General features: G+C 39.6%; 2 protein-coding genes across 4 annotated transcripts; one reads left to right on the top strand and one right to left on the bottom strand.

Moving 5' to 3' along the window:
- LOC133932506 (copine-3-like) lies at positions 1-9,157 on the bottom strand. Of its 3 annotated transcripts, XM_062379216.1 has the most exons (16): positions 8,894-9,157; positions 7,760-7,923; positions 6,760-6,939; positions 6,603-6,677; positions 5,226-5,297; positions 5,047-5,124; positions 4,874-4,963; positions 3,677-3,775; positions 3,490-3,573; positions 3,324-3,383; positions 3,081-3,214; positions 2,211-2,265; positions 1,790-1,841; positions 1,561-1,694; positions 1,001-1,234; positions 1-405 (listed from the first exon to the last, which is right to left on the bottom strand). In XM_062379216.1, exons 2-16 carry the CDS (start codon positions 7,916-7,918, stop codon positions 286-288), a joined length of 1,626 nt encoding a protein of 541 aa, XP_062235200.1. In that variant the 5' UTR covers positions 7,919-7,923; positions 8,894-9,157; the 3' UTR covers positions 1-285. The 3 variants fall into 3 exon arrangements, with proteins under 3 accessions (XP_062235200.1, XP_062235201.1, XP_062235202.1); XM_062379217.1 differs by lacking the exon at positions 8,894-9,157 and having other exon boundaries at positions 7,422-7,900; XM_062379218.1 differs by lacking the exon at positions 8,894-9,157 and having other exon boundaries at positions 6,760-7,604; positions 7,760-7,879.
- A 449-nt stretch (positions 9,158-9,606) lies between these two features.
- On the top strand, positions 9,607-16,411 carry rmdn1 (regulator of microtubule dynamics 1). The gene is made up of 10 exons (XM_062379219.1): positions 9,607-9,767; positions 12,237-12,342; positions 12,915-12,999; positions 13,096-13,255; positions 13,379-13,468; positions 13,555-13,610; positions 15,304-15,391; positions 15,525-15,555; positions 15,725-15,858; positions 15,951-16,411. Exons 1-10 carry the CDS (start codon positions 9,636-9,638, stop codon positions 15,990-15,992), a joined length of 924 nt encoding a protein of 307 aa, XP_062235203.1. The 5' UTR covers positions 9,607-9,635; the 3' UTR covers positions 15,993-16,411.
- The last annotated feature ends 192 nt before the right edge of the window (positions 16,412-16,603 follow it).

Raw genomic sequence — 16,603 nt, 5'->3', positions numbered from 1 at the left:
GTAGTTCAAAGTGTGATTACTTTTATTATGATTGCTTGGTGATTTCATGCATTACAAGGCGTCACAGGAATTCATCTTCAACAATTCAAAACAAATTTCAAAACACAATATATACAATGTTTGATTTGACCAGCTTTTCCTTCCTCTATACGCGACAGCACAAGCTGTAAAATAACTAATCATGGTGATGCTTTGCACCATTCATACAGGCAACTTAGTTAAGAGGGTGGGCGAGATGCAGGCATGTGGTATATATGAGGTATTTGGGATAATTACCCCACCTTCCTAAGACGGCTCAGAAACACTGGATATATTTGGGGGCTTCAGCTTGTAAGAATTGAAGAAGGAGGACACTTGATCGGGCAGCTCAGCCAGGACGCTCTGGGCGAGGGCCACGCTGTTTCCCTGCAACGACAATGTCACATCAGAAAGTGCAAGGGTTAGGGTTCATCCCAACACCCACACTTACAGTGTTTTGCCCACTTGTGTGGTTTAAGTTGCATTGTGGTACAAACTTGGGTTTATAGGGACATTTTCTTAATTCCACATACAAAAATACATTTTGGTCGCCTTTAATTAGTGTCATATGTGATTCAGTCATGCTGTAACGTCCAGGCCATAGGTCTTAGAAAAACTAAAAATACACACTGCTAGCCAGTAGCTTGTTAACCAATGGCAAACATAATGGGACAAGGAAAGATGGTGAAGACAATAAATGCCATGATCCCACCCTGATTGACAATGTCATCAAACTATGGTCTTTTGGTATTGTTTTAATTGTGAGACCCCTTGTGGCCAAAGCTACATATTGTACATTTAAGTGCGCACATCAAGGAGCAATTCAGACCTATGTAAAGAACTAAACTAACAAAAGTGAAGATTGAAATGTATTATTTGAGATTTTTGTAATTCAGTTTATACGAATTATACAAAGGGATATTGGAACATTAAATACTTGAAATTCTGTTACATCAATGCAGAGGTTTGCGCTGCTGCTTACTTGGAAATCCCTGAAGGGCACAAACTGGACGATGTCTCTCGCAGCGGTGTCACCGGTCGGCGAACGCAGCAGCTTGTCGTCGCTGTCGAGGAACTCCATCGCGCTGAAGTCAGCATCGCCCACGCCCACTATGATGATAGACATGGGCAGACGAGAGGCCTCTACTATCGCAGCACATGTCTGATCCATGTCTGTGATCACTCCGTCTGTGATGATGAGCAGCACGAAGTATTGCTGTTGATGGACAGAGCAAACTGATCAGATGTAAAGAGCACCAAGAGCCAAACATTCATATCATAATTAGTTTCCACATGATCCTTAAATATAATTGTATAACTAGTGGATTTCATGTAGATTATTCTTGTGGCAAGTTGCTGTAAATGTTGTAAATTTTATGTATTATACCTATTTTAAATTATTTGATATATTTGATATGCTGTTCCACAATCTACAGACTTCTAGAAAAACAAATTGAAACATTAATAATATTTAAATTCTGAAATTATCCAATACGTCCTGCTCTCAAAACTGATTCTAAGCAGATTTTTTTAGCAACTCACCGAGGCCGTTTTCTGCCGGAGAGCTTGTTTGGCGAAGCAGGTGACGTGGTCAATCACCGGAGAAAAGTTGGTGGGACCCCAGAGCTTCAGCTGGGGTAGACACTGCTGGTAGACCTGCACCACTCCCTCTATGCCTGGAACACACAAAGACATACAAACACACACATACATATGGCATCACAGTGCTGCAATGATAAAGGTAGTGCTCTTGTGACAAATGTACACCTACCTGCACAGAATGGATTTGTTGGATTAAAATTGATGGGAAACTCATGGGAAACCTGTGTGAGGATATTAATCATTAGAAACAAAGTCAGTGACAATTTTACATCTTTCACACCTCAGATTTTCAAAATAGAACAAGTCAGAGAAACCGTGTCAACTTCATCTCATAATTTGCGTTTTCCCAACTGCAGAAGTCTCAGATAACATAGATAACAATAATTCAGCTATATTCAAATTACAGTTGATTGCCAGTAACGTAAATGAAAACATAACATTATCTCTTAGGAACATAGAAATACTTTATAACATCACATTTAAACCATTCGTCATTAATTTACTTCAACATATCCAACTGATTCATTGGAGAAAAGTGAAAGCTCTGGAAGTAAAACCTCTTTGTGTCCTTAAATTTTAGTTTTTATCACCTGCCAGGAGGGAGGGATCTTGGCTCCAAAACCAAAGACAGGAAACATTTTGTTACTACACAAAAAGATACACAAAATAAAAAGGTATAAGTTAACCATCAGCACATATTAACAAAATCCAGAAGAGTTTGACTGTTGCAAAAAATAGTATCTAACTTCTTTGATATACTGTAAATGATTAGTAAACAAATGTTAAAGAAAATATTCTTTGGTTTAGTCTTTAATACAATAAAATAATCCAACCAAGTAGTATTCTTAGTCTCACAGTGAAATACATGAGGTTCCAGTTAAAACCAGTTAAACTGACATACCAACACTTGAACACCACTGAAAGTTTGTTTTATTTTGTACATCTCAGTTTTTGAGAATTTTTGTTCCCTTTTAGTCTTTAAAATAGTTTTTAGTTCTCTGCTGCAAGATCGTAAAAAAGATGAAGATTAAAAATCTTGACTGATATAGATTTTGAGACAGATGCTGATATTGGGGGGTAAAACATTTTGAATACACACACATATATATATATATATATATATATATATATTGGCAATGACTCTTATACTATCATTATAAATACCATTTTGAAAAAAAGAAATGTGATTTAGTCCATATATTTTACAGTTTAACGACTATCTTTTTTTTATAAATAATAGCTGAATGCACTTATTGCAAGTTGCTTTGGTTAAAAGCTTCAGCAAAATGATATGTAATGTAATGAAATATCAATAGCTATGAAGAAAAAGAAACACAGATACAGCATATGATCAATATATCGAATATATCGAAATTCAATTAAGGAAAATTGTAAATTATAAACCGAAATGCACTTCTTTTCTGCATTGTTTATACTTTAAGAGTTTAGTTTAGGTTTACCTGTCATAGTCCTGGATGACATTACCCACTGCCCAGATGGCTGCCAGGTATTCGTTGTAGCCATCAGGGTTGACGTAGTGGAGGGAGCGGGGAGAGCTTGGATCCCCGTTAGAGCCTGTGAAGTCAATGGCGATCTAGGCCAGAGCCGAGAGAGGTTAGGGGGTCAAGACGTCCTGAATCTCTCAGTGATCACATGCAATCATGCAATACGTCACATCTTGTATCCAATGTTTCCAAACTCACAGTGAAGTTGATCTGACAACCGCCCATGATATAATCCAGGAAGGTGTAGTCCTTCACCAACTGAGAGAGCAAAAGGTGTGTGGACGCAGCAGCAGAAAATGCACTGACTGACAGAGATCAAGTTAAAATGTTGACGTCTTAAAAGTCACAACTTCTAACCCATTACCTGGCAGCGTTTGACGCAAATGACCCCAGAGTTTTTATACTTCTTCTTCTTTAACTTTTTCGGGTTTATGCACTCGAATTCAGCCTGCAAGTGAGAACACAAGTCATATTTAAGCCACGTATTAATAAGAAACAAGGCCCTGTATTGGTGGGGCTGGAGTCAACACACAGACACACAAAAGACTCACTGGGGAAATGTGTGTTCCCACTTGCAACTCTGCCAGTGTGGTTTGAAAGCTTCCGATGAGATCATGGGAGCCACTGACGCGATGGTCGTAACAGACCACCTGAGGACGACGAGAGAAACGTACTTAAACAGATGACGCAGCTTTTATACAGCCAATACTAACACTGCTGCTTATATCCATCTTTACAATGATTTCAATTGTATTATGTTTGAATATGTAAATGCTAAAAAAAAAAGGTTGATAAAAAACTGTTGTCCTACATATTTTAAGACTACTAGAGAAAATCCACCCGTACTTCAGTTACAAGCTCTTCAATTCAGTCAGAAATATATAATGCTTACTTAAAGGTGTGTGTAAGATCTAGGTGAAAGGGATCTATTAGCAGAAATTTGATATAAAATAATCCTTGTGATGTTTTAACTAATGTGTTTCATCTAAATTCTACAAATTGTTGTTTTCTTTACCTTATATTGGGCCCTTTTATATTGAAATTACAATATTTACATCTGGAGCGGGTCCTCTCTATGGAGGCCGCCATGTTTTTTACAGTAGCCAAGATGGGACAAACTAAGCACCTTTTGAGTTTTTATGACAACTGAAGGCTTCAGTTTCTCTATCATGTTTGGAATGGGAGGGGGATTGGAGGGTTATTCAACTGCAACATGCAACTTCAGTGCAAACCATGGACCGTATATAAAGATGGCTGACATGACTGCAATGCATAATGTTTGCTACTATCTGTGGAAAACTACTTTTCACAATACCCTTTGGGAAACAATAAGTCCACTTTATTGGTTTTGAACAAAATCCGCTAAACATTTGATCAGCACTACAAAATGGCAAACTCACTAAATAGGGACTATATCATGACTAGTAACTGATTTCAGAAGAAGTGTAGACGTCCATCTTTACAGTCTATGATGTAAACAAAGTAACTAGGCTGAGTATAAAGAACATAGCAATAAATGCACACCTTTCTGTGATGACGTCATTAACCGTGCATGCACACTCACATCCAGCCGGGTAGCAAGCAGCACTTTAAAATGGACAAGGGGAAAAAATGCAATCAGAAAAATGTTTAATTAGTTTGTTAGAGTAAATCAAGCCAACAAAAGAAGCGTTTTTGTGGGGGTAGATTAAGGAAACACATCATGTTAATAGGCTGCATTTTACGGAGCAAAGAAAAAAGACTTTTACCTTAATGGGCTTCTCCACATCTCCTCCACAGAGCGATCGCATCGAGATGCGGAAGGGTCTCCATATTGGGTTTAGGTTGTCGTACACGACCTACATAAACAGGTTAAAATGAACCACATGTCCACAACAGTTCAATGCGAGCAAGTGAATGAGCCGTTGGTAAATGTGTGCACCTCTGTCCTGTGAGCCAGCTGCCAGCCGGCCTCTGTCTGCTTGTAGAACTCCAGGAAAGGGTCAGACCACCACAAATACTGAACAATCAAATCAGATTAATAACACACAGCATTTAAAGGTAATGGAAATTAAAAGCCAGTTGAAACCACAATGTCAGACCTAAAATGAGCTTCAGTACCTTTTTGTCCATCCTGCGGCCTGACACCTCAAATTCGGCCACTCTTGTGTCTGTTATTTCTTCAGCACAGATCTATTGTACAAAAGAAAAGGAATTAAAACCCTTCAGTTTTATATTTTTGCGCATGTAGTATTGAGAGATAACTTACATTCAAAGAGCGTTCATATTTTAAATCCAGCCATAAAACTGTTATATATCATGACTTACAAGAGAGAAGCAATGAATAATCAAAAATTAATTGGGATCAAAAGATTTCCTACCTTCCTACATGTAGCATCAGTAAATATTCAGGTCCATCACTCTTTCCACACTTTATTATGTTAAATTAAACTGCATTTGTATCCATCTAAAATTGATCTACAACACATCTAAGTAAGAGTCAGTTTATGTCCTGAAGCCACTGTACATGTACTGTAACCAACGAATAAAAAAATGTACCGTACTGCACATATTGTTTTAGTCTTTGCTGTCCACTTTTTCCATTTTGTACAACCTTGCACTGTTCTATAAAACTATTTTCAGCGATAATCCCTTAAAACTTCACATGGGCCATTTTTCATTCTTCAAACTTGGGTTTTGTTAAATTGAAGAAATAAGAAGTCCGATATAAGTGTTAGTTGAGATTTAAAACTGAGTTTCTGCTTCAAAGGAACAACAAGTATTTCCAGGACAACCAAACTTAAAAAGGTGTTCGAGACATAAGTTAAACCCGTAGAATGAACCAATAGTACGTAATTAGTAAGTAATAGTACAGTGTTATATAAGGGTATATTAGGGCCACAGTGAAGAAATTCAGAAAAAAAATCTCATTATTTGAAGAATAATGTCATTATATCATGAGAAAAAAGAAAAAAAAAGTCAATAAGCACCAAGGAGGCCCAGTGCTCGCCACACAGTCTCACTTTTTTCGGATCCAAAATCCGACCTCATTGTTTCTTGAGAAACAATAAAAGGCCTTTGACCACCACGCCCCTGTACACAACAATGCAGTCAACTGAACATTTCCATCACATCATAGGCGCTTCCCTCCAAGTCTGTGTGGTTCTTTCTTCTCTGCGACTTAATACTTGACATCTCATAATTTATCCCCGAAAAGTGTACCTATACTACTAATAAGACGTTTATTATTATATCATTGCATAATAATACATTTTCAAGACTGCAAAAAATCTTATGACCTTGTACAGCACTTAAAAAACTGTGTACATGTTTGTCTCTAGCACTTCACATTTATGTGAATGAAAAACTGTGAGAAGTCTCATCTGTTTATTTATGTTCTCTATTCCGTCCAGTGTCTCTGTGTGCAGGAGGAGAGTGTCTCATTCACAGCTGAGCACCTACATACGTCTATTAGAGAGGAGGAAAGAGCCCACTCACTGTTATGGTCCCCCGACCTGCAGGCCTCTTGTCTGTCAGCAACAGAGACCGAGTCAGCTGCTTGCTGGAAACAATCTGAACACAAAAGACACTGCGTCAGAGAGATGTGCAGGGACGAGCAAAGATCTGTGTTAAATCCGTACAAGGTGACGCTCACCTGACCCAGGGTGCATTCAAGCTCCCCCAAAAAATCATCATCACTCAGGTCATAGGTACTGTTGTCAATGTCATACACGCAAAACTTCAGCTTCTGCACCATCTCGAAATAGTAGTCGATGACAAACTTCTTGGCAAACTTTGGATTGAGGCAGTTCAGGATCATCTCTGTGCGTCCAAACTGATACACAAAGAAACAACACACATCTAGTGTAAGCTCAGGTCAGAGGGCTTTGGCTACAGCTACAATCATGATTTTCCAGAGGGGCTGTATGTGAGAATGCAAAGGTTATAGTCAGTTGCTCTGGACATTTTCTAGAACTTTTCCTACCGGCCTCCTGGTCAAATATCCGGAAAATGTCTGCATGAGTCTATGTGAGAATACAGAGGGAATATGTCCTGAAAATGTCAAAGCGAATGGATGTTTCAGTGACATCTAATTGATAAAAACAAAAAGAATATAAATATCTCGGGATGAAAAGGGGCAGTTTGGGGAGATTGGGGCAGTATGGTCTGACACCAGTGCTAATGTGCTGTAAACACAAACACATAATTTCTGGTGCAGAATTTATACATCATGTCCCTTCTCCTTCACGCTCTACTCAGGGTAACTCCTCGCCTGAATGTTTTGGACCTTTTCCTCTTATTGTGAATGTGTGTTACCTCAACGATCTCCTGCTACATTCCTTAGATGTGAAAGGCAAACTCCAGATAATGTTTGGGCTCAGTTTTAAGGACATTTCGTGGAGTTCTCTGATAGATCCATTGATACCCTCAGCTTAAGTTCCCAGACTCAGGCCCAGTAAGTTCAGGAGTAATGTTGAACTGTTCATCAGTCACAAAGACCTAAAAGTTAGTGAAACCAGTGTTTATCTCCAACATTCAGCGAGGAAATGTAAAAAATATCAAGCTTTCTAAAGAGAGTTTGATGTATTTGTTTTAGCAGCAGGTATTCTGGTGTAGGAAGCTGGGAGTCATGGGTGAGTCAACCGAATACAGACCTCATACCAGTGGGAGCCTGAAGTGTTGATGTACAAGGCGCACAGAGGATCGGACTTGGAGAAGACGTCCATGTCCAGGAGGTTCTCACAGGAGATGGTCAGCTCCACCTTAGTGGCCCATTGGGTGACTCCTGGGGCTGATGCTCCCCCTGAGGCCATGGCAGCTTATCACACAAATAATGTCAGAGAGATTCAAGTAGAAACTTTCATGTACTGTACTTGAGCACTTTGGTTTTAGGTACATTTGCTTAATAGTTTTGGCTCTTACAACTTCTACTTGGAATGGCTTTTAATTTCTTTTAAGGTTTTTTGGGGTATACTTCTTTGATCATTTTAATTTTTCCAATCCTTTAAATTCTTCATTTTTTGTCTGCTGTCCTTGATTTGTTGTCTTTAATTTGAAATTCCTCTTGAATAGATTTTTGTATTATTCTGTTGTCCTCCACCTCGTAATGGCTTTTTGTTGTACAATATAATAGATTATCATTGAGATTTGTATTATTATTATTATTATTAAGTAAGTAAAAGAGAGCACGTGCCTAGTAGTATATAACAATAGAAATGAGAATAATGTTAACAATAAAATAAGCAAGTTACATCAGGCAGATAAACTAATAATAGACTAAAGAGGCACTAAGTAGGACTGATAAAGCAGAAAGTAATATGGGATTTTACACCTGATAATGAAATATTGCACCTGAATTAGAAATATTGCGCCTGATATTGAAATATAGCAAATAATACTGAAATATTGCAAATACTATTGAAATATTCCACCTAATATTGAAATATTGCCATAATATTGAAGTTTTGCACATTATACTGACACTGGCACATTATATTGAAATATAAATATAATGCAAAAATACTAACAAAATATTATATATATATATATAAATGTATTATAAATATTATAATAATTACTTCCCAACATTTTAGATGTAATATATATTTAACGTTGCTTAATGCTTCGGTGCATTGCAGCTATTACACGAATAATAAGAGCGTCAAAGAGTCTGGACAGTGACCTCCTCGGACATAGTGGTGGGTGTGGCGGGCTCCTGCAGCAGAACTAACACAAAACCAGTGAAACATGTTGTCTCATGATCTATAAAGTGGCTCGGACTTATTTACCTGTTTACTTGTTGACAGATAGAATCCCGAAGCGCCTGCGGTGGCTCCTGACACGTTTGTCTGACAGGAACAGCTGAGCAGCGGGAGCGGAGCCGCCCAGAGATCCCTCCTCCTCCTCCGGCCTCAGTCTCCAAGCGGTCCGTTCTCTTCCTCCGGGGCTACACCCGCAGCGAATGTGTCTCTGCTAACTTCAGACTGCACGACTGTTCCACTGACACCGGAGCACACAACAGCCTGGATAGTGGTACAGCGGAACTTTGACGAGTGGTGCTTGTTTCCCGTCGACTTCATAAGCAGGCTGCACAGAGTTCCCCGGGCTGCGTTCAAGAGTAACATTGATTCTATCCGCTAAAAGACCCCCCGTTGTTTAGCTGTGTTGAACTCATTGATCGTATATGGTTGAACTGTAGCGGTTTGATATTATTGACTTTATAAACCGCCTAATTGTCCGGTCTTAAAGAAATAACATTTATAAATGCTAAAACTTCTCCCACACTCAGTCTGTACGTCATATTGATGTTAAATTGTGCTTAAAAACTACGTGAAATTACAATCTGGAAAACATAAACAAAGGTTGAGAGAAGTTATTTGAATTTAGCTCAACAGGTCACACTGTTTAGACACTGAAACGAGAAGCAGGTACTTCATTCAGCAACGTATTCCCTCCTTGCTCTTGAATGCCCCTTGCTACAACTGTAGATATAAACAGCCAGGGGTGTCGAACGTTTGGAACTTGGACCCGATGGCGGCTCGGGTGTTGACGCGGTTCGTGAGCAGGGCTTTACCTCAGGTGTCCGGTGCTAAAGGCGCCGGGGTCCGGAGAACACACCGGTGTTACTGGACCGCCTCCAGGAGGACCGCTGCTGCTCTCACCGTAAATAACACCCGGTTATACCACTGTTGTTTTGTCACCTGTGCGAGTGTCGCGGTTTATCGGTATTTGCGATAACCGCGATATAAGAAAATGATATGATGATATATTGTTATCGTTGAGAAACACGTGACACCATCAACCCAGCACCTATCAAATAAGGACAGTAAAGGTCCAGTTTGATGATCAGGGTTGTAAAAGGTTTATTTCCAGGCCTGGAAAAGTGCTTGAAAAAAATAAAATCCCAAAAGTTTTGGAGAAGTCATGGAAATGTGTTTTATTCATATTTTCATGTCGTTCATTTACGCTGAGTTTTAAATAATTAACATTCTTTTAAAAGAAATACACTCAAAATATAAGCAGGCATACGCTCTCATACTAATTGAAAAGTTCGGTGGGGAAGCAGGCGGGATAATGCACTATGCCAGGGAAGTGTAGATTTAACCATGCTTGGCTACAAATGGAAAAGTAAATGCCAAGGGTTACAACAGACAAAGACCTCAATCAAACTATTGTCTCATTCATTTGTGTTTTTTAAGGTATACTGTATGCTTTGAAATTTTCATTGTTAGCTTAAATGCTAAATGTTGTTACTTTTTATACACCGATATTTCACAAAATGTTTGGCCATGGAAATTTGTTTTAAAGTTATTGAAAAGTCATGGAAATCCATTGGTCAAAATATGTTTGAACCCTGTAAGATTTAGGTAAAAGGGTTTCTATTGGTACAAATTTCTAATTTATGCTTTCTTTACTCTAGAATGGGCCGTTTCTTTATATTGACATAGGGAGCTGGTTCTTTCAACAGAGGCCGTCATGGTTTTGACTGTAGCCCAGACTGGACAAACTAAACACCTTTTGAGCTGTCATGACCACGGAAGGCTACCCCAGGTTCCATTTCCTGTTCGAAGGGGGGGGGGGGGGGGGGGGGGGGGGGTGTTGGGGGGTGTTCAGCTGCAACATGCATGGCACTCTGGTGTATTTATCCTGTAAACCATCCGAATCAGCCACAGGATCTCTTCTGTACTGTTGCCAAGCTGCCGTAAAGGATCGGGGGGGGGGGGGGGGGGGGATCCTCATAACAGGCCCAGAGAACAAGTTCGGCTCTTGCCTCTCAAGCTCAGCATCTGGTCCTGTTAACCCCCCCCCCCCCCCCCCCCCCCACCCCCCCCCCCCCCCCCAGCTGATTTAAACCAAAACCTCACTCTCAAGTTTTTTCACACAATTATGCCAATTAAAGGTCCAATGTGTAAGATTTAGGTGAAAGGGATCTAATGACAGACATTTAATAAAAAAATAATAATAGTGATGTTTTCAGTGTGTTTCATCTAAGTTATAAAAATTGTTGTTTAGTATTCCCTAGAAGGGGCCCTTTATGTTTAAATACTTTATATTTATATTTACATGGAGGCCGCCATGTTTCTTGTAGTAGCCCACTTTATGTCACTAAGTTCTACACCCTGCAACTTTTAGATATAAATCGAGAATTAGATCATCTATTTTGCTACATTTTGTAAATATTTAAAGAGGGATTCGTGCCTTTATTAACGCAGCTACTACATGCTTCAGCCAAAACATGACTGCCCAGCTTTTGTGTGTTTAAAATGAAGTCATCATATCATGAAAGCATGATCATATCCTATTTTAGCTTCCCGTCACTGGCTGCCTGTGTGTTCTAAGAATTGACTTTAAAATATTGTTCTTGACGTCCAAGGCTCTTCATGGGTTAACATGGAGCTAGTGTGCTAAGCTTCTTAATCAGTCCTCACCAGCCTGTAGCTTGAGAGATAAGACCGTGTTAGAAATCCCTCAGACCAAGGGTAACTGGTTCCCTTTGCTGTTGGGGCCCAATAATTGTCTGAAATAGTTAACATGAGGAACTCATTCTAGAAACATCAGTGTTCGCTTTTGTCATCTCTCAAACCTTACTTCTACTAGATGGCTCCTACATAATCTGATTTATTGGGTGTTTCTTTAATCTCTTTCTTTCAACATCGCTTTGAACGTTTTTTTATTGTGTTATTCAACTTGTCTTTGACTTAAAATAATGTATTATTTTAGTTGTTGCCTTTTTTTTTCTTTAATAGGACTTTGTAATAGCTTTTTTTTTTACTATACAAATAAAGTTTTTATTATTATGATATAATGCCCCTTGAAGACTTCCACCAAGGAGTATACAGAAGATACAGTAGATGACGGTTATGCACCTTGATGTTTGTTTGCAACCTGTAAATAAACCGAACAAACAGTTCTAACTGCTGAAGGCTTTGTAAAGCTGCTGCTGTCATTTAGTAGGTGAGAGGTTAGCAGCAGCTCTGTCATCAGAGCAGGTTCAGTCGATGGTTTAACTGTAGTTTATCAAACAGTGCAGTGACCCGCAGACTCAGGTTACGTCGTGGTCAACTCAAACTGATCCTCATAAATAACACCACAGAACTGCTTTAACCTGTGACTACCTTCTTGTACGCACAGGGCGGAAGCGTTGCGCTCGTCCTGGGGCTGCCTGCTCTCTCCTGCCTGGGGTATGAAGCCTTCCACTGGGTGCAGAGTTCAGCCGTGCTCCATGCAGCAGGAAAAGGTAGTTGGTAAACTGTTAACTGGCACATTGTTCAAACTGGGATTCTGGCATCATCCCAGAGAATGGGGCAACTCTGGTGGCCCTGAACTGCAAATCACAAAACACGAGAAAAAAAACACATTCTGTCGATGTGGTGGTTTGATGATACGTTGGTGTGGTTACTTATTTGTGTTTTGTCATTTGTTGTGGTTTTTCACGATTTATTGGTGTTTATCTTTAATTGCTGTTGTGATTTGTGAGAATGTTTTTGTTTTCTTATTTGTTATTTGTTGTTGTGGTCTCCTATTTGGTGTTGTGATTTGTTGTTGTGTTTTGTTGACGTTAATTGCACTTCAGGCCTACCGCAAGAAACTACCAAATATTCACATTTTAAGAAGTTAATTTGCTTAAACAAATCAAAAAGAGGTTCGATGTCGGTCCAGTCTGAATGAGTGAAGAGTTGAAGGATTTTTGACATGTGAAGACTTCATATCTTTTAATGGTTTACTTTTAATAAACGTGTGATTTCCTTTCTACTGAACTAACTGTTGTGTGTTGTGTTGTGTTGTGTTGTGTTGTGTGCGTGCGTGCAGAGGAGGTTTTGGAGCAGGCCGACTACCTGTACAGCTGTGCAGATACGGAGAAGCTCTACCAGCTGCTGCTGCAGTACAAAGACAGGTGAGGAGGCCACTAGGGGGCACCAAATTAACAGATAACAGTGAATAACTGCTCTGTCAACCACACACTCCATCTCAATACCCTCCTGTCCATCAGTGATGAGGCAGAGGTCCTGTGGAGGCTGGCCCGGGCGTCTCGGGACCTGTCCCTCCTGCCCGACATGGAGGCCAAGCGAAAGAAGCAGCTGATATTCGAGGCCTTTGAATATGCCAGGAGGGCAATGGAGAAAGACGACCAGTGTTTCGCTGCCCACAAAGTAAGGCGGTGGTTTCAGTTTCCCCTCATATTCTTCACGGACAGATTGGACTTCGGCAGCAGAATGTTTATCACTACTTTATGAGAAAATTTCAAACTCTGCTATGTTCTTCTCCTGACACAGTGGTACGCCGTGTGCCTCAGTGACGTCGGGGATTACGAGGGAATCAAAGTGAAAATCGGGAACTCGTACATCATCAGGGAACATCTAGAGGTGAGAGGGCAGCGGGCCCGCACGGTATTACATCACTGTATCACAACGAATTATATCCTGAAGTGAAGCGTGTGTCTTTTTCCCAGAGGGCCGTAGAGCTCAATCCCAAAGACGCCACTTCCTTACACATCTTGGGTTACTGGTGAGTTGCTCTTTATTTTTGGGGATTTAAAGTTCGGAACGGCCATGTCTGTTTTAGATTTGACAGGCAGGTTTAAGGAACTGACTCTGGCACCAGTGGAGACTCTTCAGTCAACAAAAATGAAGCATTTGACACCATTTGATGCCCAAAGGATGGAAAGAATCAAAAGAAAATAACGTTTGTTAAGCCCCCCCCCAACAAAAACAAAATGTTCTTTCGAAGGGGGATATACTGCTGCTGGTTTTAATCTAAACCCCCAAAACATCACTTCAGTGTAGCGTTTCCCCTCGTCTGCCAATCTGAGTTTAAAGAACGCAACGTGACTGTGTTCACTACCACAAATGGAAGGACTGCATACGAACTGCTGCCTTTTCGTAGTTATAATGATCATGGATGATAGTCAACCATATTTAATTCACTCTCAACCAGTTTCAGGTTCAGGAGACGCCATGTCCTCTAGTTAAAATTGATCCTGTACATAGACTGTATATAAAGATGGAGTCTCCACTTCCTCCCAATTACCTAAAATACAAAATTTTGTTCATTGGGAGCCAGTGTCTGCATCTCAGTGTTGTTACGGTATAGCAAGGTCCCAATGATAACACATGTTCCAGCAAGTCTCATAGCATCCAACAAGTATTTGGAATAGCAAATATTTTAATGCCAGACATTAAATAATGGGAAAATGTTGTAAAACGCCATATCTAGCAATTTTTAAGAAATTGATTAATAAAATACCTGGATCCAGATCTGCTCATACTGCATCTTTCCACCAAGTTTCATGTTAATCCATCTGGTAGTTTTTGCGTAATCCTTCTTACAAACAAACTGGCATAGGTGGAAGCATAACCTCCTTGGTGGAAATAATTAAAACAAAAATTTACTTGAAAACAAACGCATGAATTACCAAAAATGATACAAAGCAAATTTGTAGATTAGATGATTAGATTAAACTTTATTGTCATTGCACAGTACAAGTACTTATACAACGAAATGCAGTTTAGCATCTAACCAGTAGTGCAAAAAAAAGGCAGTAAAGTGCAGAGTATTGTGCGTATTTAAAGTGGAATGTGAATAGATATGTACAGTAAGAAATATATATGGAATAGTACAGTATTAACAGGTATTGTATGATCTATGAGAACTATGAGCAAAATAAATATATACAAATATATAAATATATAGATATATATATATAATATATAGAATTTTATAGGACGTGACTTTTTACTTTAGTCCATGTTCCATCTTCGAACTTGGAGGGGGATGGATTCATGATTTATACTGCAGCCAGCCAACAGGGGGCAATCAATACACTATATCTTAGATTTCCGGGAGCTGTCATGTCATCTGACTATATATACAGTTTGAGTTCCTGTTATCATGACAACTGAAGGCTACCACAGGTTCTCTTTCATATTTAAAAGGGGAGGGTGAGGGTTATTCAGCTGCCAAATGCAACTTCACCACTAGATGACACTAAATTCTACACACTGAACCTTTAAAGGTTCTCAAACAATAGATATAAATAATTCAAATTGGACTTTTAAACGGTTTAGAAGGAGAGGTTCAGGTCAAACACATTGTACCTCACAGTGTGTGAACCGAACTCTACATTTGTTTCGATGAAGACTCCTCAGTGCAGCGTTAAGGCTTTTATTCTGGTAAAATTTTCCCCGTGTCTCTTCCTTAGGTGCTTCGCTTTTGCCGAGCTGCCGTGGTATCAGCGCAAGGTGGCAGCGGCCCTTTTTTCCTCGCCTCCTGTGTCCACCTACGAGGAGGTGAGGCCTCATCTGTCTTCCTCACTCGTCACTACCCGGTTACACAAAGTCGGAGCAGCTCGAGGCTGAAAAGCATATCAGTGATCTGTCACTAGAATTAACAATCTTCTCAAAGCTGTCTTTTCTCTTTCAGGCTTTGGAATTCTTCCTGAAAGCTGAGGAAGGTGGGGAACAGCTGCATACTAACAGACTCACTGCGGCGGCTTGCTCTCCCACTGACTGCTGCTCAAAGTCTTTTAGAAAAAAACATGACGGCATTACGCTTGTAAATGACGCCTTCAAAGGTTTGAAACACACATAAATCTCAAAGAGCGTGTTCTCTGTTCTTCTCAGTTGATCCTGACTTCTACAGTAAAAACCTGCTGATGCTGGGGAAGACCTACTCGGCCATGAAGGATAAGGAGAAAGCTCTGATGTGGTTAACCAAAGCTAAAGAATACCCTGCTCACACACTGGAAGACAAAGACGTGCGTGCAGTCATGAAATTATTTTACTGTGTGAACGTCAGGTAAATGTTGAAGTACCTCAGGGAATATTCAGGTCTGCTCCTTTTTTGCAGGTCCATAAAGAGGCCGTCGACCTGCTGAAGAGACTAGGATGACGCAGACCAGGACTGTTAATAATTCCTTTACCTCTTATTATGAGTATTGTAGTTAATTCCCAATAGAAGAAGAATAAGTGACCTTGCACACAGGAATCCCTCATGCCTTTGAGTAAATAAGCCAGAGTCTGTATCTGATCAAGAAAACTATCTATTGTGTTTTAAAGGAAAATCTGTTTTCACTGGAGGATGTTTATTGAGGAGATATTTAATAACCAAACTGTAACAAGAAGCTGTTTTGCCAGTTGGAGTTTGTTTTTACTCTTATCCCAGACTTGTTTTGTCTATTTTAACATTTAATTAATTCATGGTGAAGACTTCAAATCTACTCGTACTGAATGTATTTCCTTGGTCACTGCTTCTTCTGCAACTGATAATTTATAATTAAATTAGAGTTAAAGTTTTAACTCTAAAGTGGTTTTGTCTGGTCGGTCTGTATCTTATTCCCCAGATAATGAGGTAGCCTAATTTCAATTCAAACAATACAATGGGGTTGTAATCTTTTTGTGTTAAAAAGAAAGAAGCCGTGAGCAGCAACAAGCATGTTTGAGGAAACTGAGCAGTCACTGAAGCTGCTTTAAATTCGATTAATCTTAAAAAACACACATCTT

Source organism: Platichthys flesus, chromosome 21 (assembly GCF_949316205.1).
Source record: "Platichthys flesus chromosome 21, fPlaFle2.1, whole genome shotgun sequence".
NCBI lineage: Eukaryota > Metazoa > Chordata > Actinopteri > Pleuronectiformes > Pleuronectidae > Platichthys > Platichthys flesus.
This window is presented reverse-complemented; position numbering and strand designations above follow the sequence as displayed.

Coding starts and splice junctions, on each gene's coding strand:
- LOC133932506 (XM_062379216.1), bottom strand. CDS start 7,918: ATGGCCTCAGGGGGAGCATCAGCCCCAGGAGTCACCCAATGGGCCACT. Junction 5,298..6,602: donor CAGGTCGGGGGACCATAACA/GTGAGTGGGCTC, acceptor TTTGTACAATAG/ATCTGTGCTGAAGAAATAAC. Junction 2,266..3,080: donor GTCATCCAGGACTATGACAG/GTAAACCTAAAC, acceptor CTTTTTGTGTAG/TAACAAAATGTTTCCTGTCT.
- rmdn1 (XM_062379219.1), top strand. CDS start 9,636: ATGGCGGCTCGGGTGTTGACGCGGTTCGTGAGCAGGGCTTTACCTCAG. Junction 9,768..12,236: donor GGACCGCTGCTGCTCTCACC/GTAAATAACACC, acceptor TTGTACGCACAG/GGCGGAAGCGTTGCGCTCGT. Junction 15,859..15,950: donor ACACACTGGAAGACAAAGAC/GTGCGTGCAGTC, acceptor CCTTTTTTGCAG/GTCCATAAAGAGGCCGTCGA.